At 41.3% G+C, this 22,925-nt stretch overlaps 1 protein-coding gene across 1 annotated transcript; it reads left to right on the forward strand.

The window, feature by feature from the left end:
• Positions 1–220: 220 nt before the first annotated feature.
• Positions 221–21,027, forward strand: LOC145770463 (ATP-dependent translocase ABCB1-like). Its single transcript, XM_082582119.1, has 26 exons — positions 221–508; positions 2,484–2,607; positions 2,896–3,084; positions 3,696–3,781; positions 3,936–4,040; positions 4,196–4,367; positions 4,545–4,669; positions 4,786–4,999; positions 7,137–7,319; positions 7,615–7,731; positions 10,020–10,232; positions 10,565–10,745; positions 10,830–11,048; positions 15,130–15,324; positions 15,443–15,621; positions 16,062–16,272; positions 16,338–16,487; positions 17,204–17,309; positions 17,584–17,724; positions 17,968–18,124; positions 18,404–18,601; positions 18,741–18,853; positions 18,961–19,054; positions 19,964–20,110; positions 20,327–20,496; positions 20,701–21,027. Exons 1-26 carry the CDS (start codon positions 237–239, stop codon positions 20,750–20,752), a joined length of 4,113 nt encoding a protein of 1,370 aa, XP_082438245.1. The 5' UTR covers positions 221–236; the 3' UTR covers positions 20,753–21,027.
• Positions 21,028–22,925: the final 1,898 nt, after the last annotated feature.

Consider the following 22,925-nt stretch of genomic DNA (forward strand, 5'->3'; position numbering starts at 1 on the left):
AAATCAAATAATTGCATATTTGTTTTGGTGCTGAATTATTGGTGCAGCGAACATTGCTTTTTAGTATTGTCTGTGCTGTTATAATTTGGTTGTCTGCTTTTGTACTCAATAAATCGTTCAGAAGTTTACGCATTTGGCAACGCTGGCTTAAACAGATTGGTTGGACTGATTGACAAGCAAACAATTTATGACGAAACAAACGGAGTTTGCATTTATTGAGTTCGAAAGAAGTAACCATGGCCAACAAAGTGGAAGATAGGCCTGCAAATGAAGCAAGAGAAGTAACCATGGCCAACAAAGTGGAAGATAGGCCTGCAAATGAAGCAAGAGAAGTAACCATGGCCAACGAAGTGGAAGATAGGCCTGCAAATGAAGCAAGAGAAGTAACCATGGCCAACGAAGTGGAAGATAGGCCTGCAAATGAAGCAAGAGAAGTAACCATGGCCAACAAAGTGGAAGATAGGCCTGCAAATGAAGCAAGAGAAGACTTATTGAAAAATGGCACATGGTAAATAGCCTAACATATTATTGATTATAAGTTTTGACTCTGATTCTAACCTATTCCACAATAACTTTAAAATATAGATATGTTTAAGTAGGCCTAGATAATAATAATTTATTTCACACCAGTTGGGTGCAAAATAGGGTAAATTAAAAGTCTCCACAAATGGCGATTTTTAGCCAACTGTCACAGTTCTTCAGGGTTATGTTTTGTGAGGCATCGAACCTTTCGCATAAAAGTTTGTGCTGATCTTCCTTGGTTTTCATTATAAACTGAGTTTAGTGGATGTTGTATTCTATGTCCTAAATAGAGAAGTTGATGTTTGTTTAAGCAGGGGAGTTTCTTCTACGGCACCATATAACAAGACATTGTCAATATGTTTTTGAAATTTTGAAAATTCTTCTTAATGATTGTGTGTGAAATGTGTTAATGGTATTTGAAGTCTTAATTATAGACCTAGATAAGAAACATTTAAAAAATCCTCAATGGCACAACAATAACGTTTGCTAACTCAACCATAGTTTCATGCTCGATTACTGAGGTAGCCAAAAAAAAGTTTGAAGAAACGCAGACAAGAGTCATCTGAATTGCTAATTGTTAAACTGAGCACTTTGCAAAGGTTCGGTTTCAGAATTTTTAGATGCTTGTAGACTAGTAACAGAACTAGAAAAGGGTTTCGGGAGATACCAGAATTTCATTAATGAAATAATTTTAAGAAGAAATGGTCAACCAAAAGCTTGCATCTCGCGTAGCAAATAGCTTGGTTGAGGACCTGGGAGACTTGTCCGCTTGTCTGGAACATTATGACAAATTAGTTTTGTTCTGATCGCTTTTCACGTATTTTGCGAGCCAGTTCGGTATTGTGCTTTTTTTAAGATGTGCTTTTTGCACCACTTGACGAAGTTCGTCAACTGTACAAGTTTAAAATTGAAATAATTATATGTTTCATGGCCGCATAAGCATTTCAATAACTTTTATTTCAGATGAAATTGAATAGTTGCCAGGCAATTGCGTGCTTGAGACTTTTTCTTCTGTGCTGCGTCTGCGTGTATCGATTAATTAATTTTACGCACTTTGCTGTTTTATCACATCTCATGTGGTCTATTCCTTGTCGTTTTGTGTGGCTTTCTTGTTTCCTTTGTGATGTTTAAGTTAAATTGATCAGAAACATTGCTTACAGAGCGATGTATACATAAACGCAATCTCGTAATGTTTTAATTTTTGATGCTGTGCTTTTTTTGTGCTGCAGGCAAACAAGTAAATTAAATAAAACAGTTACGGTCAACATAACATGTAGTAACATTTTTGTTACTATTTACCTTTCACCTGTATGAAAGACACTATAAACTTTTACGTCCGAATTTATAGGTTACCTAACAAAATAGAACCTGTTTGCTGCTTATCGAAATAAATGTCGTAACTCTAATGACCCCCGGGAGGCTGTATCAGGTAGTTCGCAGACATGTTGCGCACGTTTTCCTTACTCAATATATTTTATCACTTCTATACTATGTTGACACCCGCTTATTAAAAAGAATTGATGGGATTTGAACAAAACAATTCCCAGCTTGCCCATCATGCGAAAGTTGTGAATTCGTTTTACACATCAAGGAAGTAAAATGTAGAATCTGAGGTCACGTGTACCTAGCCACCTTCATTACGTCTTCCTGAAGACGTGTGCTTTTTAACGTAGGTATATAGCTGGCATTGAGATTGCTTTGAGTGGGAATCGAACCACAAAGTTAACTTCGCCTGGTAGCCTATTTATCATGGTTCATCATAATTCGTTATTTATTTCAACATAACAACAAGCTCATGAACTGCGGGCGATATCTACGCAATTTCCAAGTCCATTTTGTAGCATTTCTGTACATCTTTATGTCGTGTTTTCGCTGGAAAGCATCAAACACTCGTTTTGGGTTTATTGTATGGGGCAATCAGCGACGGACACATGGAATTCCACGTTTGTGTTTATTTCTAGGGAAAGTGTGACAAACTCAGATAAGGAGCAAATAATGGAAAGCAGCAATGCAGACAGCGTTGGTGGTGGGAAGACTAAGAAGAGTGGAGAGGATCTTCCTCCGTCCATTCCCTACCACAAACTCGTGAGTGCCTGTCTACCAAATGAAGAGAAATCTTCTTTATTTGTGAGCAGTTTGAAAAACAATTCTTAAAAAGAAAGAATATTTGATTCTTCATTTCCGACGGGCTTATGCGGCGTCGCTGGACGAGCCATCAATCCATCATCCTACCAGGCTGTTTGAAACTGAAGCATTTCCAGTTCATTTCAGACCCAGATTTTTAATGATATTTGATGTGTATTGCAAAACTTTTCAACCTTGTGACAACTTTCCACCACTAACCAACTCCAAACCCCTGCGTTGTGTTTTCAGTATCGCTACGCGAACGCCTTTGATTGGTTCCTAATCATCCTTGGGACCGTATCCGGTGCAGTTCATGGAGCAGGGTTGCCAGGTCTTTTCATAATCTTCGGTGAATTGACAACAGAATTCACCATGTTCGGTCGTTACCAGCAGTGCGACCTCAATTACGACACTTGCTTCGCTTTGAACCTCACCACAGTCAACGAATCGTAAGTTGACCTTAACTTACTCAGCTCACAATGCAAAAAAAATTCTGTCATTGACTCATTGAAAGCCCTTATCGCAAATGTCGCCATCAGCGTCACTGCAGTGCAATAAGAAACATCTTGCTTAGAAGTTGGTTTCAAAGTAAGAAAAGTGAATTGTTGCGGCTCGCTGAAATTGATTTACAATTCAAACTGTAAGCCCGTATTGCCAACCCTTATAAACAATTTACATGGAAGCCTAGATAGAGTGCTATCATGGTAGAAAAAGGCCATACGATTAATCGAGTCAGATTCAATTTCAGTACAAACCGAATATCTCAGATTTGTATATTTTCAAATTAGCCTACTAAGACCACTCAAAAACCATTCAGCGTATTCGTGGTAAAAAATAACAGGGTGATAATTTTTCACGTGTCTTTGTGTCAAATTGATTCTGAAACCAAAACTTGCCTGATGGTGACATTTTGTATCACTAATTCGAATTCTATAAACATTTTAACAATGGCTTCACTGAAGTTTGTTTCGATTCATGTGCTATCTTTCAGGGTGTGGAATGCAACGATCCTTCCACCACTAGAAACGTTCCGAGATGATTCCATTCAGTTTTGCCTCTTCTTTGTCTACATGGCCTTGGCAGTCTTTGTGCTCGCAACCCTTCAGACCAGCTGTTGGTGCTTGCAGGCTGTTAGGTTTGTGAGCTACATTTCTCTGGTAGCCCACTTGACGGTAGCTTAGTGCGCTGGTGTGTGCATGAACGTATCCGCAATCTCTTTTCCTGTAATATGTTTGGCTGTTATGTTTCCAACTTTGATCGTTTCGCTCATGCTTGTCCGTTCCTTGCAGACAAATGAAGAAGCTCCGGTCCGCATATTTCCACTCTATCCTCAGACAGGACATCGGCTTTCATGACGTCACGTCTGCAGGAGAGCTCAGCGTTCGTCTTGCCAGGTGGCGTTGAAGATTAAATGTTTTATTAAGTTTAAAAGGAGATATTATCCGCAATACTTGCGTGGTCTAGCACGGACCACGCATGAGTCCTTCGTTAACTTTGTTTTAATCCTCAACTTACAGAATCCAGTACAAACCTACGTTTTATTTCTCAGTGATGTAGATAAGATCAAAGATGGAATAGCGGAGAAGGTGTCGACCACCATCCAATACGCCGGGATGTGTCTGTCAGGATTGATAGTTGGCCTCGTCTACTCGTGGAAGGTTGCTCTCGTCACCCTGTCCGTCACTCCCATCGTCGGGGCGTCCACTGCACTCATGATGCAGGTAAAGATTGTGTGCTCCACATTTGACGTAATAATAAAGGGGGGCTGGCAGAAGGATGTTTCGCTTACTTGTTATCTTTTCGGTGGCGCCATTTGAAGATGGGTGTTCTTCCGGTCGTAACCACGTCATCAAGAAGCCCAACAAGATGACGTAAGATTGATTATCTCATGCTTGAAGGTGACGACCATGTACACGAAGAAAGAGCTGTCTGCTTATGCGAAGGCCGGTGCCGTTGCAGAGGAAGCCATCGCCGCGATACGAACCGTCGTCGCGTTTGGCTGCCAACATAAAGAAATAGACAGGTGAGCTTCGCATGCTAGGTGACGCTATGCAGTTTTTCTTACTTATAGTTCATGTTTGACTAAACGCTTTGTCGATCTGACCATCTCGATTCATCAGCTCTCGTCATTGCCACCAGGTACACCTCGGAGCTGGGCGACGCTAAGAAAGTTGGAATTCAACGGGGGTTCATGACAGGGTTCAGCATGGGGGTCCTCTATTTGTCTGTGTTCGGAATGTACGCGTTGGCGTTCTGGTACGGCACCACTTTGGTCATTGCTGGAGAGATTACGATTGGGAATCTCACGACGTGTTTCTTCGGAGTTCTCATAGCAGCTTTCTCGCTTGGGACGGTAAGAGCTGACCAATGTGACCATGCTAACTTGAACGTTTGGTTGATCCATGAACCTGAATTTTAAAGTTTGCTTGCACAAGAAATGCTTCGGTTCACTGCGCGTCAATTTGACAAATTAACCTACTAAATATTCCCTGACAGCAAAATCTGTCATTTTCACAATGATTCAACAGCTGATCAATGATCTTGTTGTTTTGCCCTCTTGCTGACTCACCTGGTTAACTTTACATGGGTCCCACTCGGCATAAAATCATAAAAAATCATAAAATTTATCATTTTTTGAAAAAAACATAAAATGGTCATAAAATTTTACCTTGCAGTCATAAAAAATCATAAAAATTGCAGCTCATTTGATTTGGTGATTTAAAAAAGTTAATTTTTTATGTGAACAGTTTTCAAAAGCAGAAGTGGTCTTGGATACCTACTGGTACCTAAAAGTAAAACTTGTTCATCTAGGGTCGAATCCCCCGTGCTTCACCCGGACAGAATAGTGAAGCCCATCCAGCGAGTCGTAAGAGGCGACTGATGGTACTCCGCAATAGTGGCCGCCTGTGCGGTGCTGGGGTACCCAGTAGTTGTATGGAAATGGTCACTGCTCTTCTTGGGCTCTCTAGAACATTGCTGGAGTTCCGTGGCATAACATAAATGTTCGTATTCTCAAAGAATGAGAATACGAACAATCTTTTCTGAATTCGACACAAAAATTCACGAAGCCCTGCTTATCAAATCTTTCAATCCAACACTTAGCAGTCAGCTTTTTGCCGCAGGATCCTCCTATCTGTTAAACGTCTTTAATTAAATATCACATGTTGTGCCGTTATCAGTTTTGTTGCGTAATCATTTCTCTAGCACTTCTTACTTCATTGTAGTACAAATCATTTCTCAAAATGCTTGACAAGGGCTAGATGTTTAGCTGAAAACGTTTGCAATTTTTATTTATTTTTCCTGTGTATCATGATAAACGCCGTGTTGTTGCTTGGTTTCGTTTTTGTTTTTTTTTCGCGCAATGGTATATTAGTTAATTGCTTGGTTTCGTTTGCTTATGGTATATTAGTTAATAATCAAAATTGCTTGAAATCCCTCCCTTAAGTCGTTGGTATCTCGTCAGTATTGTGGATTGCTTCCAAACTTTTTTGGCGAATGTAACTTCAGTTTAAGCAATATAATGTGGCCGGTGCAAAAGCATAAAAATAGCATAAAATAAGCAAAAAGATCATAAAAAAAGCATAAAAAAGCCAATTTTTGTCATAAAATCATAACAAAAATTAAGATTCGTGGAGTGGGACACCTGACTTTACGAATGCTTTGGTATTTCGTAATGAATTATTGCTTCGAATTCTTTGTTAATGTATTCACATTATTCAATATTTAGCATGTATTGTTACAAGGTGACATCTATCATAACTATAGGCTTCTTGTCATGGAGAGGCCGTTTTTAACGAACTTCGGATTGGTATTGTGGGCTATACCATCAGTATTCTTCAAGTACCGTGCAAGCATCATTCAGTCATAGTTTGCTTGCATTTATTTGTATTTTAGTTAGTTTGCTTAAAGTGATCACTGGTGTAAGTCTGCCTCCAAGTTTGTTTTTTTTTAGTATGTTTTTCTGTTGTTGTTGTTTGTTTTGTTTTACTCTCTGCAGTTGTAACGACCGCTCACTCTAAGTTCGGCATCATAATAACTTGTCGTTTATTTATTTTTTTTTGATGGGAGTGGCTGTTCTTGTCCACTGCATTTTAACTTGAACTCCTAACAAGTAGGTTTGGTGGCTGTGCATTTTTAAGATAGAGTTTTACAAACACTTGTTTAGCGATTCGTATTTTAAACCTTCTGTTTATGTCATCTTTTCCTTTAGTTGGTGCCAAATTCGTGTGTCCACTTTATCGTTCTTTTCATTTTCGCGCCAGCAAAAAAAAAATTGAATTGAATGTAAAAATGGAGGACTTTGCTGTCTGGGTTGAAACAAACCAATTGATTCTAGTTCGATTCCCTACTCGGTTATGCCAATGAGACTTAACATTCTTTGCGTCGCCAACAAACAAGGGGGACTTGTAACAATCGAAGGAACTCAAGTTGTACAACCGCTTTTCAGTTTTTGAACAAATCTAATCAATTTATCTTTTGACACGTCACAGACCGGAAGCTACGTAGGCACGTTCGCAGAAGCAGCCGCGGCCGGAACGAAGCTGTTTGAGGTTATTGACCGAGAACCAGAAATCGACGTATTTTCATCGGAAGGCTCATCCCCTAACCCCTCAAGCAGCACAATAGATTTTCAAAACGTTGAATTTTCGTATCCATCCCGCTCTGATGTGCAGGTGAGCTCGTTCTCCAACACCGGCAACACTAGAACGAACCGAGCTTTACAAATTTCATTTTAAAAATACAAATATTTGCATCGTAGTCAACCGATTGACGACGCATGAAAGTAACAGGACACCATCATATGACGTTAACATCGCCCTGTTCGTGAACCACATTGGTTTACCCATGAAATGCTTCAACACAGCTCATGGTTGTTCAAATGTTCAATGTTCACCATCGAGTCTGACTCTGGAATAAGTCTGACTATGAAACTCTGAGAAAAAAAGTTAAGTTCTCTTTTACTTGAAGGTCTTGAAGGGAGTAAGTTTGACGGTCGAGCACGGAAAGACGACAGCGCTTGTCGGTCAAAGTGGTTCCGGTAAAAGTACAATCATCCAACTCATCCAACGCTTCTATGATGTCAATGTATGTTGGTTGCGGTGTTAATATGTTGTTTCAATGTTGTGAGAGAGAAATAACTTTATTTGCAAATTTTGTGGATTTCACATTCATTTTGTGCCACTATCTCGTGTTGTGCTTCTGTCCATCTTGCGTAATCTGCTTAAGTCCTTTTCTGAACAATTAATTAATTATATATATCTCTCAAATAGTTGACTCGATGTGCTGCGTACTTTTCAGTTATCATTTTGTGTGAGCTAGATAAGCAAGTTTTTCAAATGTTTAGATTTGACCATATTTTTGCTGTGATACTAGTGTATTATTCTTTAGTATTTCTTCTAAAAACATTTTTCTTATAGGCTTGAAAAGGGCTGTATGACTAGCCGAAAACGTTAGCTCATTGTTTTTGTTTTTATAATGTTAAATGTAATGTTGTTGCTGAGTTATGTCTGTTTATGATTTTCATTTGCAGATTCTTATGTTTGATTTTGCCAGCCAAACCCCAACTGCAAAATCTGTCATTTTTACATTGATTCAACGTTTGCAAACGGATTTTGCTGTCTTGGGAGCTGCATTGGATAGGGCTTTGTATCGATTAATTAAAGTAGAGGCTCTGAGCACAACTCGCCTTTTAAAGAAATTTCATCAAGCTATATTTTTAATTTGAAAATGACGCAACCTGCGCCGGGTGTTTTGATCTAAGTCAACATCCCTGTTTAAACTTGTCGAGACAACCACGTCAGTAGGTCAATCCTAACCTAAAAGAGGGAAATAATTGCGTTGTATGTGTTGCCCACGCCTAGTATCCAGCAGTATATATTGAACGGGAAGAGATGACAAAACCAAAACTGTGGTGAGTGGAACCAGCGTCCATCCCACACCTAATTCTAAGGATTTTTTTTATCACTGCACGTTTTCTTAGAAAATAGTTACATAATGCCATGACAACTATGAAATAGCAAACTTAAGCAAAGGAGCTTTTCCGGTTACTTCACTCTTGGTTTTGCTGACAATGCGTCACAGTTTTTCTTAGGCAACTGCACAAAATCCATTTTTTGTCAAATTGACGAAAGGCAATCAAGTTGCATTTTGATGAGGAAAAGTAAAACGAATAAAGAAATATTAAAAATTACTTAAAAAAATTTTCTCAGCCAATCAAAGCACTTGATTGGTTTAATTAAAACCGCTTTTGATTTGATGACATATCAAGAACAACTCTGAAAAACACAAAATGAGTTTAATATCTTTAGGTAGCCATGGTTTACAGCAGGGGAACTATGCATATTGGTTAGTTATCAAGAAACCGATGTCATGTCAATGTACATTGTATTACTTCACGCAGGAAAGAAGAAATTAACTTGGTTTGGTTTTGAATCTTTATCATCGAACTGACAAAGCCTTGATTGGTTATTCCTGGTAGTTTCGCATACTTGTAGAGGCTTTTGACACAGGGCCGGTTACTGAGATTAGTGCAGTGAAGTTTTCCGATTGTTGAAGTGTTGTTGCCGGGAAATAATTCCATTCACTAGGTGCCGCTGAATGGAGAGCAGTCCTGAAAGTGCGTTGCTCAAGCGCACACCCTGAGAGTCGAACCCGCGCCGCGTGATCTTGAGCCCGGCGCGTACTGAGCTAAACCACTGAGCTAACGGGGCGGCTAACCACTCTGCTAAAATTTTTCAAACTTTGCATTGAATTGTTTTTGTTTCGTCTGTAATCGCACCTTTGTCATTATGATGAAAAACTTTTGCAAACCACTTTTGCTTCCCAGCTTGTGGCGTTATTTAACTACGATCTTTATCGTCTATCCACCTCAAAATCCCAGGTCTTGACTTATATTCAGAGAGCGGTGGCATATTGATTGTTGATGTGCAACCAGTCAGTGAATGTTTGACCTACCAGCGATTGTCTGCCAGTTAGTTTCGTGTTCACTGTGTAGGCCTATATGACCTGATGAAAGCCCAGACGGACACTATTACATTATAGATCACACAACATTCCAAACCAAATTTATTTTACACTGATTGGTTTTTTGAAAAAATAATGGAACTGAAAACATAAAACAAATCTGCTTTGTGTTTGGTACGCGTTGTTTATGATTCGGCCAGAACACTTATTTTATCAAAGCGCATTTTTCAGTTTACCACTGCACAATTTTGGTTTGTCACTGCACAAAATGGTTATCACTGCGCCTTAGAATTAGGTATGCCCCAGCCCCAATTTGTCCGGTCAAGCGCTTTGAGTTGTATTATTATTGTATTTTTTTTTGTAAATTATGTTTATAAATCGTTCATTTCTTGCTGTGTATTCTTACGCAGGGTGGCACTATATTAATTGGAGGTTCCGACGTGAAGTCTTTAAACGTCCGCCAGCACCGGGACTTGGTTGGGCTGGTCTCGCAGGAACCGATTCTTTTCGACACAACCATAGCTGAGAACATTCGCTGGGGGCGCGATGGCGTAACCGACGATGAAGTGCGAGAAGCAGCAAAACAAGCCAACGCTTATGACTTCATAATGAAGCTTCCTCAAGTAATTCACGACAAGATTGAAAAAGTGACTTTGTTGAACTACTTTGTTTCAACAAAGTGTCCTGTTGTTGCTTGATTTCTGGTTCAATTTCAGTATCGTTGATAATAGTGTTCAAATGTGGTGTGAACAAACATGATGAGTGGAGCAGCTGGGACAACATTTCATCAGCCAGCATTTCATCATCAGTCAACATTTCATCATTAGTCAAATTTTCCTCATCAGTCAACATTTCATCATCACTCATCAGTCAATATTTCATCATCAGTTAACTTCTCATGATCAGCCAATTTTTGGCCATCAGTCAACTTTTCATTTTCTCTAAAATTTTATAGAAATTTGAGACATTAGTTGGGGAAGGAGGAGGACACATGAGCGGAGGACAGAAGCAAAGAATCGCCATCGCGAGAGCAATTGCCAGGAATCCAAAGATCTTGCTCCTGGATGAAGCAACATCCGCTTTGGACACAGAGAGTGAATCTATTGTACAAGCAGCGTTGGAGAAGGCATCAGCAGGTGAGATGAATCTTGTTAGAATCATCTTAGAAAGAGTTTGATGACGCAATTTCAATGATTCATCAATGAATTGTTCCATCACAGGTCGCACCACTGTTGTCATCGCTCATCGGTTATCCACGATCCGGAATGCCGACAAGATAATCGTATTCCAAGATGGAAAAGTCATGGAGGAAGGATCACATCACGAACTCCTCAAGATCGAAGATGGAGTGTATGCCAACCTCATCAACATGCAAGCCGGAAGAGAGCATGATGATGAAGAAGAAGCAGAAGATATCGTTGATCCGAATGAGAACGAGGGTACTGAAGAGAGAATGTAGGCTAGGGTGTTTCATTTTTTCCACACTTTCGAAATTAAAAACGTTCGGGTTTGCGTATGATGGGATTTTGGACACTGATTTAAAAAATGTAATTTTTATTCCATTATGACGTCATTTAGATGTGGCACCGCGTGGTCGAAATTCGTGTGGGGCTAAAAATAGGGGATTTCCCGTAACTCGGTAGCGGAATATGGTAGAGAGACGAAATTGGTGTCAAAATGCGCAGAAGGGCCGCTTTCCTATACCTTCTTTAGAGACTTCATTGCCGTATCTTCCCCGCAAAGCCAATTATATCGAAAAAACGATATTTCGCATGCACAAGGTGTTGCTGCAAGTTTAATTTTTTCCTTCAGTAGAGCTGTTGCTGCAAATTTACCTTGCATTACTGCTACAAAGCTAAGAAAAGGAAAAATTATGAAAGTTGAGAGTGAGACCAATTTGGCTAACTTGGAAAGTTCCGACGAAGACGAAACAAGGGCCGCTTTCCTATACCTTCTTAGGAGACTTCCTTGCCGTATCTTCGCCGCAAACCGAATTATATCGAAAAAAACGTTTTTTACAACTTATGATGCACGGTACTTGTTTTGCTCCTAAATAAGTGCGTTTTCGTAATATTTCTTTAATGGTCTCGACGAGGTAGCCTAACTGTTCTGTTGCAAACTTAGCAATTGTATACCCAATGCAAAGCTGAGAATTTGCAAAGATAAATATTGCTAGTACGAAATCAATACTGTTAAATTTGCTATTTGCTAGTGATGTCTACAGTTAATCTTGCAGTACTGTATATCTGAACGAGGTTTTGCAAAACCGGCTCACATTTCTCGACGTGCTCATTTCTCTCATGGTATTGCTTATATTAACTGATGGTTCTAATAACAAAATAACTCTTTAACAGCAAACAACGCTACTATAATCACTATCATTCCATGCTGCGCAAAAATGCACGAAGTCGCAAATCGGTAAGCGGTTGGTTTCGTCACCAATTTGCTCTCCTATAACATTTTTGAGCTTTCCGATTCGTCGCTCAGTGGAACGATTATTGTTATCAATTGGCCTCCAGAAAGATGGGATGCATGGGCGCACATAACGCATGTTGCAAAGTGGCTTTAAAGTGTGAAAAAAATTCCTCAACCTCGCTGCTCCGCTCTTCAACAGATTTCGAATATCAACAGTTGCTGGAAGCGAAGTAGGGATTTTCACAATTTCAAGGGAAAACGGTGGAGACTGCGAAAAAAAATCAAAGTCTCGTTTTCTGAAGACAGCAACTGAGAACCCTGTTCCACGAAATATCTGTAAACTACATCAATCACTTCTTCTTCAATGTCCCGGTATTCTAGAAGCAAATCTCGCTGAAACAAAGTAATGAATGATCCATCACATGCCTTTGGTTTTAAATGAACCATTATAAATGAAGGAACGTAAACAGACACGATGTAGGACACTAACTTGATCAGTTTTGACTTGTCTGCTGTAGAAAGCTTGTCAATTGAAAACAAACAAGCGAAGATAGCCATTGGCAGTCGTTATCCATCTGGAGTTGCATATGGTTTCTTGTTTATAAATCAAAAGATGCTTCAAATTGTGTGGTACATCCATAAATGCAGAACAAGCCACCAGCATGCATATTTGATCGTCGTTTGACCTGAGATCGTCGTTTTGTCTGTGCATTCTTTGACCTTCTGAAGATTTTACTGCATTCTAAACGTTTGTTACCCCCGACTTTTTACCAGTATTGACCGCCGTCGTGTCTGCCACCACTGAATAAATATTAGGCAAAATACAAAAAGCATCTTGTGTGATGGTATTGCACAAAATTTCACTTGTGACAGATGTAGCTACCGGAGGAAAAAGATTTAACTGCGATCAATGCTTCCGCCTTGTCACGCTTCTCATCGATAAATTGGCCCAAGGAAAACATTCTGCACTTCAACATTCTGCAATGCCATCATGCGAACTTTTTCACGTTGACGAAATATCGTCGATGGTGAAGCAGCGATTTCAGCACCTCCACAGCACAAGAGTTGATTGATTGCTGACGGATGCTTGTCATTCGGTGGTCTGCGAATATGCAACTTTCACTACGGTACTCACTTTCAAAGTCTTGAGTTTTGCGTACTGGCTCCCACCTGTGATCGGTTTTAGCAAAAAAGTTGGATCAGTTTCGTCTTAGTCGGAACTTTCCAAGTTAGCCAAATCGGTCTCACTCTCAACTTTCATTATGTTTCGTTTTCTTAGCTTTGTAGCAGTAATGCAAGGTAAATTTGCAGCAACAGCTCTACTGAAGGAAAAAATTAAACTTGTAGCAACACCTTGTGCATGCGAAATATCGTTTTTGCGATATAATTCGCTTTGCGGGGAAGATACGGCAATGAAGTCTCTAAAGAAGGTATAGGAAAGCGGCCCTTCTGCGCATTTTGACACCAATTTCGTTTCTCTGCCATGTTCCGTTACCGAGTTACGGGAAATCCCCTATTTTTAGCCCCACACAAATTTCGACCACGCGGTGCCACATCTAAATGACGTCATAATGAAATAAAAATTACATTTTTTAAATCAGTGTCCAAAATCCCATCATACGCAAACCCGAACGTTTTTAATTTCGAAAGTGTGGAAAAAATGAAACACCCTAATGTAGGCCGTAGGGCTTGGTAGCTGAATTGACAATGTCTCTTTGTGTTCTTGTGTCATCCCTTGGCATGCTCAGCATAGCAAAAGAACGAGGAGGGTGGGGTTAGTTGACTCGTTTTATGTTTTGAGCATTGGTATGGTGGCCGTGGTTTACCACTGGTGGGTGGTATCACACTATAGTCTCATAGAAATTGTTCGTTTTATAGGGAGAGCCACGGTCGACGTGACTGAAGTGGTTTTGTATAAATTATGAGAAGAATGAAAAATTACACTGGTATCTTCATCTTATCGTGGTGCGGGGTTGCTTGATTCACAGTTAAAACGATCTGCAATGCAATCGGTTTTGGCTAATGAACATTTTAATTTTTGTCTTCCTCTCTCTTGTTGTCGCTATATATCAGGGCACCCATTGGTTAGCCACTACCTGACCATCGTCAATGGAGACCTTCCATACCATGAGGTGATCTGTACACCGTACAGCCGGCAATCCTTGATTATGCTGGTTGCCGTCTGTATTTCACCACACTCTCATGTAGCACTCTTTGCCAAGCCCCAGCGCAGCATGTCTGCACCATAACGTCCAACACCAGTGATCAGGTTACGGCTTGATGGGGCAAGTCTAGAGAGGCCTTGACCCAACTGGCTTTCAGACAGTTTTCGTCATTGGCCTACCACATCACAAAATGCCCAACAAAAACAACTTTTGTTTGGCAATAAAAGTGTTTGCACTGTTTATTTAAGCTCCATTTTGTTTAACATTTGTGTTTATGACTCACTGAAGGAACATTTCGTCGGTATATGTACCTCGCGCGTCACCAATTGTAGCCTTTTGCCATGCACTTAATTTTCACTTCTCTTGCAGCACTCTTTTCGAAATGTTCGTTTATTTGTTTGGGAATCAGAATTTTTAAATCAGCTTCTGTCTGTGACATTATTTTGTAATTGCAGGGCCAGGTCTTCCTGATCGTTTTTTTATCTATTTTTGCATTAAATATTCCTTTTTGTTTTTTTCTCTAAAGCTACCCTATTACCATATTTTATGCCAACCAATCTATCTTCATAAATAATCCCTTTAGCAACTAAAATAGTTGCTAAATATATCTTCATAATGAAGAAAATATTTAGCAACTTACACTATTTCATCACAGCTTGGAAGTGAGATTTAATGAAAAGTATGAAACAATAATCGCTATGTAGTGCTTTCAAATATACAGAAAATTACGACCCAGGTAACTGACTGTTAGAATCTAACAAACTGGTTCCCTGACAAAGCCTAAATAGTAAACAGCTATGAGATTCTGCTTTTTAGTTTTGAAAAAACTTGAGTTATGCAATCAACCACACACGTTCGCACAGATGCAGTCGTATAATCGGCTATACTTACGTACGCAGCTGCACTTAACATGGAGCTGTAATTGTCCCATGACTTGCAGAGATGAGCAAGGGACTGCAAGAGATGGGAAAGTCTAGTAGGAGCATCACCAAAGTGAAGTCATCTTATCACAGCAGAACTGATCATGGCGCGATAAAAGAAGAGGAAGAAGAAGAAGAAGAAAAGGAAGATCTTCCTGAAGTTCCATTTAGCAGAGTGATGAAGATGAACAAACCCGAGTGGCTCTACATGGGCGGTAAGTTTCCGACAGGCTACGCCACGGGACTAATTCGGCTTTCAGTCGTCTCTGCCGCCGGTCGGAAAGACCAACTCTGACAATTCAATGACGACAACAATCCCCCTTTGTCTTGTAGTCGGCTGCTTTTTTTCCACGATTGCCGGGTCGATCGATCCGGTAAACGCGATAGTCTTTGCCGAGATCCTCAACATCTTCACTCTCGATGATACGGATGAGCAGTCCAGAAGAGCTGCATTGTACGGCCTCATATACATTGGGCTTGGCGTGGCTGGATTTATCTCCTTCACAGCAGAGGTGAGTCACCGTCTCACACCAAGCCGTTCAAGGTGATTGCCACGCAACCAAACACGCTCAGTGGAAGACATCTTTGTTGTGTTATTCCAACCATCCTGAGCCAAACAGACATTTCTTATTAGTCTTCAGGCCTTGTGCTGGTCATTTGATTCCTTGTATGGTCTTACGCCTATAAAGACGATTCAAAAATGACAATAAAGAAAACTATGTTGTGAACGACCTCAACCTTATGGTATGTGATGCATGTCACCCAACCCAACCTTCCCAAGGTGTTGCGGTTGCCCCCTGCCGTTACCTTTGATAAAAACAAACATAATTCCTGGTAACTTCACTACCACACACCGTGGGCAAATATCTTAAACTAATATCTGAAAGTTAGGTTAAAAACGATGTTGAATTGATTAATGTTTTCCATGATTCCACTTCATTCCAACATCCAGTCCACCCTTTTCGCCAAGTCTGGAATGGAATTGACCGTTCGCCTGCGTCGACTCGCCTTCCACGCCATTCTCCGGCAGGAAATCTCATACTTCGACGACCACAAGCACAGCAGCGGCGCCCTCTGCACCCGATTGGCTACCGACGCGTCACGTGTTCAAGGTTGCACCGGCGTCAGACTGGGGGTGATGCTCAAGAACTTTGCTTCCATGGGTGAGTTCATCTCACTTTGTGTATTGTCGTAGATCATTGTGGTCATAACGAGCAATTGTTTCCAGGGGTGGCACTGGGGATATCGTTTGCCTACGGATGGCAGTTGACCCTCCTGACACTTGCATTCGTCCCCTTCCTCATCATCGGTGGGATGCTGGAGATGACATTGATCACCGGCCAGGAGAAAGGAGAAAAGGAAGCTTACGAAGAAGCAGGTTTGTTGGCGGACACTCCCATGACCTCTCAGTGACAACGGGGCGTTTACTTTCTCGACTGTTTTGTACTGCATGTTAAATTTTGAACCCCGGATTAGAAAACTGCTGTTAGATAATCTATAAACTTGGCGACCAACATTGATCCGCGTTTGCCCGTCGTGCGCAAACTTGTCATCTTCCTTAACAAGGTGTGAAGTTCTACCAAACTTGGCGTCATTCTTGTGTAATTATGACGTCATTAGTCTTGATTTAGCCCCATCCGGTGTTTGAATTACCAAACTTCTAGATTGATTAACATAACGTCAACTACCGTCGTGTCTTTAACATAACGTCAACTACCGTTGTGTCTTTAACATAACGTCAACTACCGTTGTGTCTTTAACATAACGTCAACTACCGTTGTGTCTTTAACATAACGTCAACTACCGTTGTGTCTTTAACATAACGTCAACTACCGTTGTGTCTTTAACATAACGTCAACTACCGTTGTGTCTTTAACATAACGTCAACTACCGTTGTGTCTTTAACATAACGTCAACTACCGTTGTGTCTTTAACATAACGTCAACTACCGTTGTGTCTTTAACATAACGTCAACTACCGTTGTGTCTTTAACATAACGTCAACTACCGTCGTGTCTTTCCATCGTCAACGACGGGCTCTCTGTATTGTGGCACTAGAGAGCGCTCTCATTCGGTTCTTGATCATTCCGAGCAGGTCAAGTGGCCGGGGAAGCCATCAAGAACATTCGCACAGTGGCGTCGTTAGCAAAGGAGGAGATCATGTACCGACAATACATGGAGAGGCTTCAAGGCCCATATAAGTCAGTTTTATTATTATGGCATTGATTTTTACTCAAGAGTTTTTGTTCAATTAAACTTTGACTGCTGAAGCTTCCAGAGGCTTTGAACCATCGTCTCACGTTTCTTCGGCGAGATTAAGAAATTTTCGCTTGTAGTTGAAGTTTCGCTGACATGACGTTGTCTGCTGAATGAAGCGACGTTGTCGAACCATTTTTCAACCTAATCCGCGTCGGCATGGCGTCTGTCAGTCGCTCAAGCTTCATCACGGTCTATCGCTTTTATGACGTCATTCAGGAAGGCAACAACTCGTGCCGTGGTGGTCGGGATCGGGTACGGATACTCGCAGTGCGTCATCTACTTTGCATACGCAGCCGTGTTCAGGCTGGGAATCGAACTCGTGATCACTCAAGCAATGACGTTTGACAACGTGTTCAAGTGAGTTTTTTCTTGTGTTGCAATGTACCCCGCTGTGTGTGCCTCGAAATTAAAGTTGAGGTTTTAGTTGAAGACTCATGTTTGCGCTTTGTTGCTTCAGCGGCCACATGTCAGTGTAACTAGAATTCGTTCTCTAGTGGCGCCATGTTTGGGGTTATACATCAACCAACGAAGCAATAAATGTTGAACACGATCGAACATAAGCATTAAGCATCCATTGATGACGTGTTAACAATTGCGCAGAGTCCTCACTGCCGTCATATTCGGAGCGATGGCTGTAGGCCAAAACAGCTCCTTCGCTCCCGACTACGCGGAGGCCACTGTCTCTGCCCAAAGGATGTTCGCGTTGTTCGACCGCGTCCCGACCATTGACGCGTACGCTGATACCGGCGCGACCCCGGTGAGTGGTGCTCATCTTCAAAGATTGAAAACAACGACTTTTGAGAAGATTGAAATTGTTACAATTGCTTTCCAGCTGGGAGCATGTCCTTTCCCCATCCTCGTCTGAATCCTAACCAACCTCAATGGCCATGGAAGGGTCGTTGTCGTGATTCGTCATCGCTTTGTGATGATTTTAAGTTAATTTTATCAATGAACCTCGTTCTTGTCTCGATATTGATCTATGGTAACCACCGATATTTTATCTTCTTGGGATCACAAGATGCTTTTCCTCTTCCAGGATCATTGCAAGGGTGAGATCAAACTGGAATCGGTGTTCTTCCGCTACCCGACTCGTCCAGACATTCCTATCCTGAAAGGATGCAGCATCTCGGTGAAGCCTGGACAGACACTGGCTCTAGTTGGTCAGTCTGGATGTGGAAAGTCAACATCAGTTCAACTTATTGAGAGGTTCTATGACGCAGAGGAGGGCTCGGTGGTCAGTTGTTGATTTTTTTGAACACTGAAGGAGCCTCTTCTTTTTCAAACCTAATGAATACACCCCTTGTGAAAGCACCGCAGGATATCGTTGTTATAACGTTCACACAACGTATGAGTGAAGTTGTTTTAATTTTCAGACGTTAGATGGAAATGACATTACGGAGCTCAACATTGGCTGGCTACGTCAGCAGATGGGGTTGGTGTCACAAGAACCTGTACTATTTGATCAAAGCATCGCGGAGAATATTAGGTGGGTCTGGTGTTACTTTGGCTACTTGCTTTCAGAAGAACAACACAAAATTAATCATTTCCAATGCTTCTTTGTGACGTCATCAATTCATGGTTCTTGTTTCCAAGGTATGGAGACTGCAGCAGAGATGCAAGTCACTCCGAGGTGGAAGATGCTGCCAGGAACGCCAACATCCACAACTTCATCGCAGACTTGCCGGATGTGGGTTCAAACATTTTGTGATTTTCTTGAGTTTAATTTCAAATATTTTTGCTTCCCATTGTGAACATGTTGCTCTAATCTTGGCTTCATGAAAAGCTGACCAATGCCTACGTTAATCCAATCATCGACCCACTCCTCCTAAAGGAGCAAGCTGGGTTCCGGCGCCAAAAATCCACCGCAGATCAGTTAATACTTTTGTCCGAAGACATCGAGGATTGTTTTGAATCTCCATCCTATGTTGCGATGTTGCTCCATCCTATGTTGCGATGTTGCTCCATCCTATGTTGCGATGTTGCTCCATCCTATGCTGCGATGTTGCTCCATCCTATGTTGCGATGTTGCTCCATCCCATGCTGCGATGTTGCTCCATCCTATGTTGGGATGTTGCTCCATCCCATGCTGCGATGTTGCTCCATCCTATGTTGCCATGTTGCTCCATCCTATGTTGCGATGTTGCTCCATCCCATGCTGCGATGTTGCTCCATCCTATGTTGTGATGTTTCTCCATCCTATGTTGTGATGTTGCTCCATCCTATGTTGCGATGTTTCTCCATCCTATGTTGCGATGTTGCTCCATCCTATGTTGCGATGTTGCTCCATCCCATGCTGCGATGTTGCTCCATCCTATGTTACCATGTTGCTCCATCCTACGTTGCGATGTTGCTCCATCCCATGCTGCGATGTTGCTCCATCCTATGTTGTGATGTTGCTCCATCCTATGTTGCGATGTTGACTTGATCTTCTCTGGAATGTTCGGAATCCTTGTAACTTTTCATCGTGGTTTGTTGGTGTCTGCGAATCTCAAGGAATGATGATAGAATTTCAACCAATGTTGTATTTTGCCAAATCTCTTTCTATAAATAAAATACGCATGAACTGCTCGCTTTCTAATTATGACATCACTTTCAGGGTTACGCAACCAGCGTTGGAGCTAAAGGGGGTCAATTGTCAGGAGGACAGAAGCAAAGAGTCGCCATCGCGCGAGCTCTTTTAAGAAATCCAAAAATTCTCCTCCTCGACGAAGCAACATCCGCTCTGGATGCGGAGAGCGAAAGGGTGAGGACAAACTTATTTTTCATATTGTGAGGGAAATGTTGGGAAGTGAATATGACAAGTTACCATCCATTCTCCACATCTCGCTTGTAGCTGTTTCGCTTCTTGTTCCACAGCCTCATGCGCGCCTGTATTTGTGCGGTGTGCGCTTTATCATCAAAGTGTTAGCGCTTTCTCTCAGATTATAGTTCGCTTTGTTCAAGATTTTGTTTGTCCCAGATCGTACAAGACGCTCTGGATGCTGCCAGAGAAGGAAGAACAAGCATCATCATCGCCCACCGGCTTTCCACAGTGAGGAACGCCGATCAGATAGCTGTGATCGACAATGGAGTGGTGGTTGAGGTTGGAACGCATGATGAGCTCATAGCTTTGAAAGGAGCATATTTCAGGTGAGAGCTAATCCATCACTTGATGCACAACTTGTCTGTCTGCTCGCAACGATTCTTCATAGTCCAAAGCTCCACCGAGTTGCTCCAACGGTGGAGTCGTTGCGTAATCTTTTTTTGTTTCAGAGCGATCGCGCCCTGCACCCGCTCTCCGATCACTCTCATTGTTACGCCGATGTGACGTCATTATTTCTTTTCTATCAACAGTTTGGTGAACGCGCAGCTCTCCAGTAAAGATCGCAAGAAAGCTTCTCTGTAACTGGAACCCCATTGCTCGGCGTCGTTTGTTCAATCATCTATTGTCAAGCAACTTCCTCTCCTGGTCTTCCAGCTATTACTCCTCATGGCGTTGTCATGATTTCGTGTTTTATTTTTTAACGATTTCAAGTAAAACTTTTTGAGATGCAACAATTGATTTCTTGCGGCGCGTGAAGTTGACGTCGCTTGTGCTTCGGTTTGTTCGAGTTCGATTCCTGGTTATTGTTTTACAATTAAAATAAAGACGAGTTCGTAGAACTTGTCGCTATGTTGTGATTCTAATCGCCAACATTGGGCTGAACGTAGGAAGGAAAGCCCGGTTGCAATTAGTTTATAATAAATTTTGTGAATAATTTACTGGACAAATACAACAGTTAGATGGCAGCAAAGAGTGCGGTCATTAATTCAGGTAGGCACTTCAACGTACCCCACTGTCCGAAGGACATAACTCAATCATGCGTGACTCATCACTGGTGTTTTTGTCACAATTTCCATTATAAACTCAATTGATTGCAGTCATTAAGATCCTTCTTGCCCCCGCTCAGTTCAGTTGCAGAAGAAAAAAGAATATTAGCAAAGGGAGGGCATCGAAACGAATGTTTGGTCATTTGCCATGAAAAAATGGATTTTTCAATTTCTTTCAAAAACCACCACTTTTCAACAAATGTCTAGTAGGTATAGTATACATATTTTTAAATTGGCCTTTAAACAAGTTTTCAGTTTGTTTCTGAGAATGCTGCAATTTACAACATTTTCTTTTTGAATAATTTTGTGTCTACATTTAATCGGTTTTATTATCTTTATCCTGCATTGCGGGAAAGCGGACTTGAGCGCTATGCATCGGTGGACGCCTTCCGACGTACACCTGACCCACGCTGCAGCCGACTGCAATGTCTGTTTCCGGTTGTCTACTTTACTTATGACTTAAATTTGGTACTACCCATTACTCGAAATCGATAACTGGGTAGAGGCAATTATCGTAAAGTTTCTTGCCCAGAGAAACAACAGCAAGTGCGGGTGGCTGGAGTCGAACATGCAGGCTCTTGACTGCGAGCCCAACGCGCTAACCACTCGGCCACTGCTGCCGACTAGGTCATTGGCAGCAGGCCTACATAAAGTTTGGTTTAATTTTTCTCTTAAAACACAAATCACATGACTTTGCAATATCTATTAGATTTTTAAAAGCTATTTTGAATAAACTCAGACAAATCACGTAGATAACATGTTATGAAATAATATAATGAAATATGTTTTGTGACATGCAATAGTTATCAATTATTTTAGATTTAGAACCAAGCAAAATATTTTGCAATATTTTTTTATGAAAACATTACTGTTTGTCGTATCCAGGCTTACACCCGGTGGTTGAAGATTTAGTTTAAGTGGACGGGAAGGCAAGGAAGCCAATCTTCGTGTCCACCTTCAGGCATGCCTTTAAGTGTCCTGCCAAAGACACAGCTGTATGCTCATGAGCGGTGTCGAACCGGCGCCCTTTCGATTGCCATTCCAGGGCTCTCACCACTCGGCTATGCAGCCGACATTACTAATGCATGTATTTTAGCCTAATTGTTGCAATATGAAAAATCCGGCAACCCTAACTTAAACTGACTAATACTGAAGAAGTTTTAGTTGATGCTTAAGTGAGGCATGGTACTTGGGATGACGCCAAACAGATCATCGCATTTCTAAGTCAACATCGTGCTTCACCCGATGTCTGTGCACAATTTGAGGTATTTGGCTTCACCTACTCCAGCTTCGTCCGTTTGGCTCGTCAGCTTCTCTCATATTTAGCACTGATATGGTTTCCACTTCGATTAGCGACGGGTATGATTGGATGCTTGCGTTTAACTCCAATAAACTACAAAGCAGCTGACCTGTTCTTGCAACCGACTAAGCTTTGTAAGAAGAAAGCTTCAAAGCACGTGGTTTTCTGGGTTGACCAACTCAATACAAAGCTTCATACGAGATTTAAGTGACGTCAAGACAGCAGCTTGTGTGTCAGCTGCGTAGCCTACCTCATCGACCAACTAGCCTATGTTGTTGGCACAAGGAATGCTTAAGTCGTTCTTGAAAGTCAATATCGGATGAACATTGTCATGGTTCTTGCGCGATGTAAAGAAGTATTTCAATGTTTAATGTGACATCATAAATATTCCTGATTGTTCCCGCTGGAC

This window comes from Aplidium turbinatum, chromosome 5 (assembly GCF_918807975.1).
Source record: "Aplidium turbinatum chromosome 5, kaAplTurb1.1, whole genome shotgun sequence".
NCBI classification, from domain to species: domain Eukaryota; kingdom Metazoa; phylum Chordata; class Ascidiacea; order Aplousobranchia; family Polyclinidae; genus Aplidium; species Aplidium turbinatum.

What these genes read in the sequence shown, in the direction of transcription:
- LOC145770463 (XM_082582119.1), top strand. Translation starts at nt 237, where the DNA reads ATGGCCAACAAAGTGGAAGATAGGCCTGCAAATGAAGCAAGAGAAGTA. An exon ending in TGGTGCTTGCAGGCTGTTAG is followed by an intron (nt 3,782 to 3,935) that starts GTTTGTGAGCTA and finishes CGTTCCTTGCAG; the next exon opens with ACAAATGAAGAAGCTCCGGT. An exon ending in TGGATGCGGAGAGCGAAAGG is followed by an intron (nt 20,111 to 20,326) that starts GTGAGGACAAAC and finishes TGTTTGTCCCAG; the next exon opens with ATCGTACAAGACGCTCTGGA.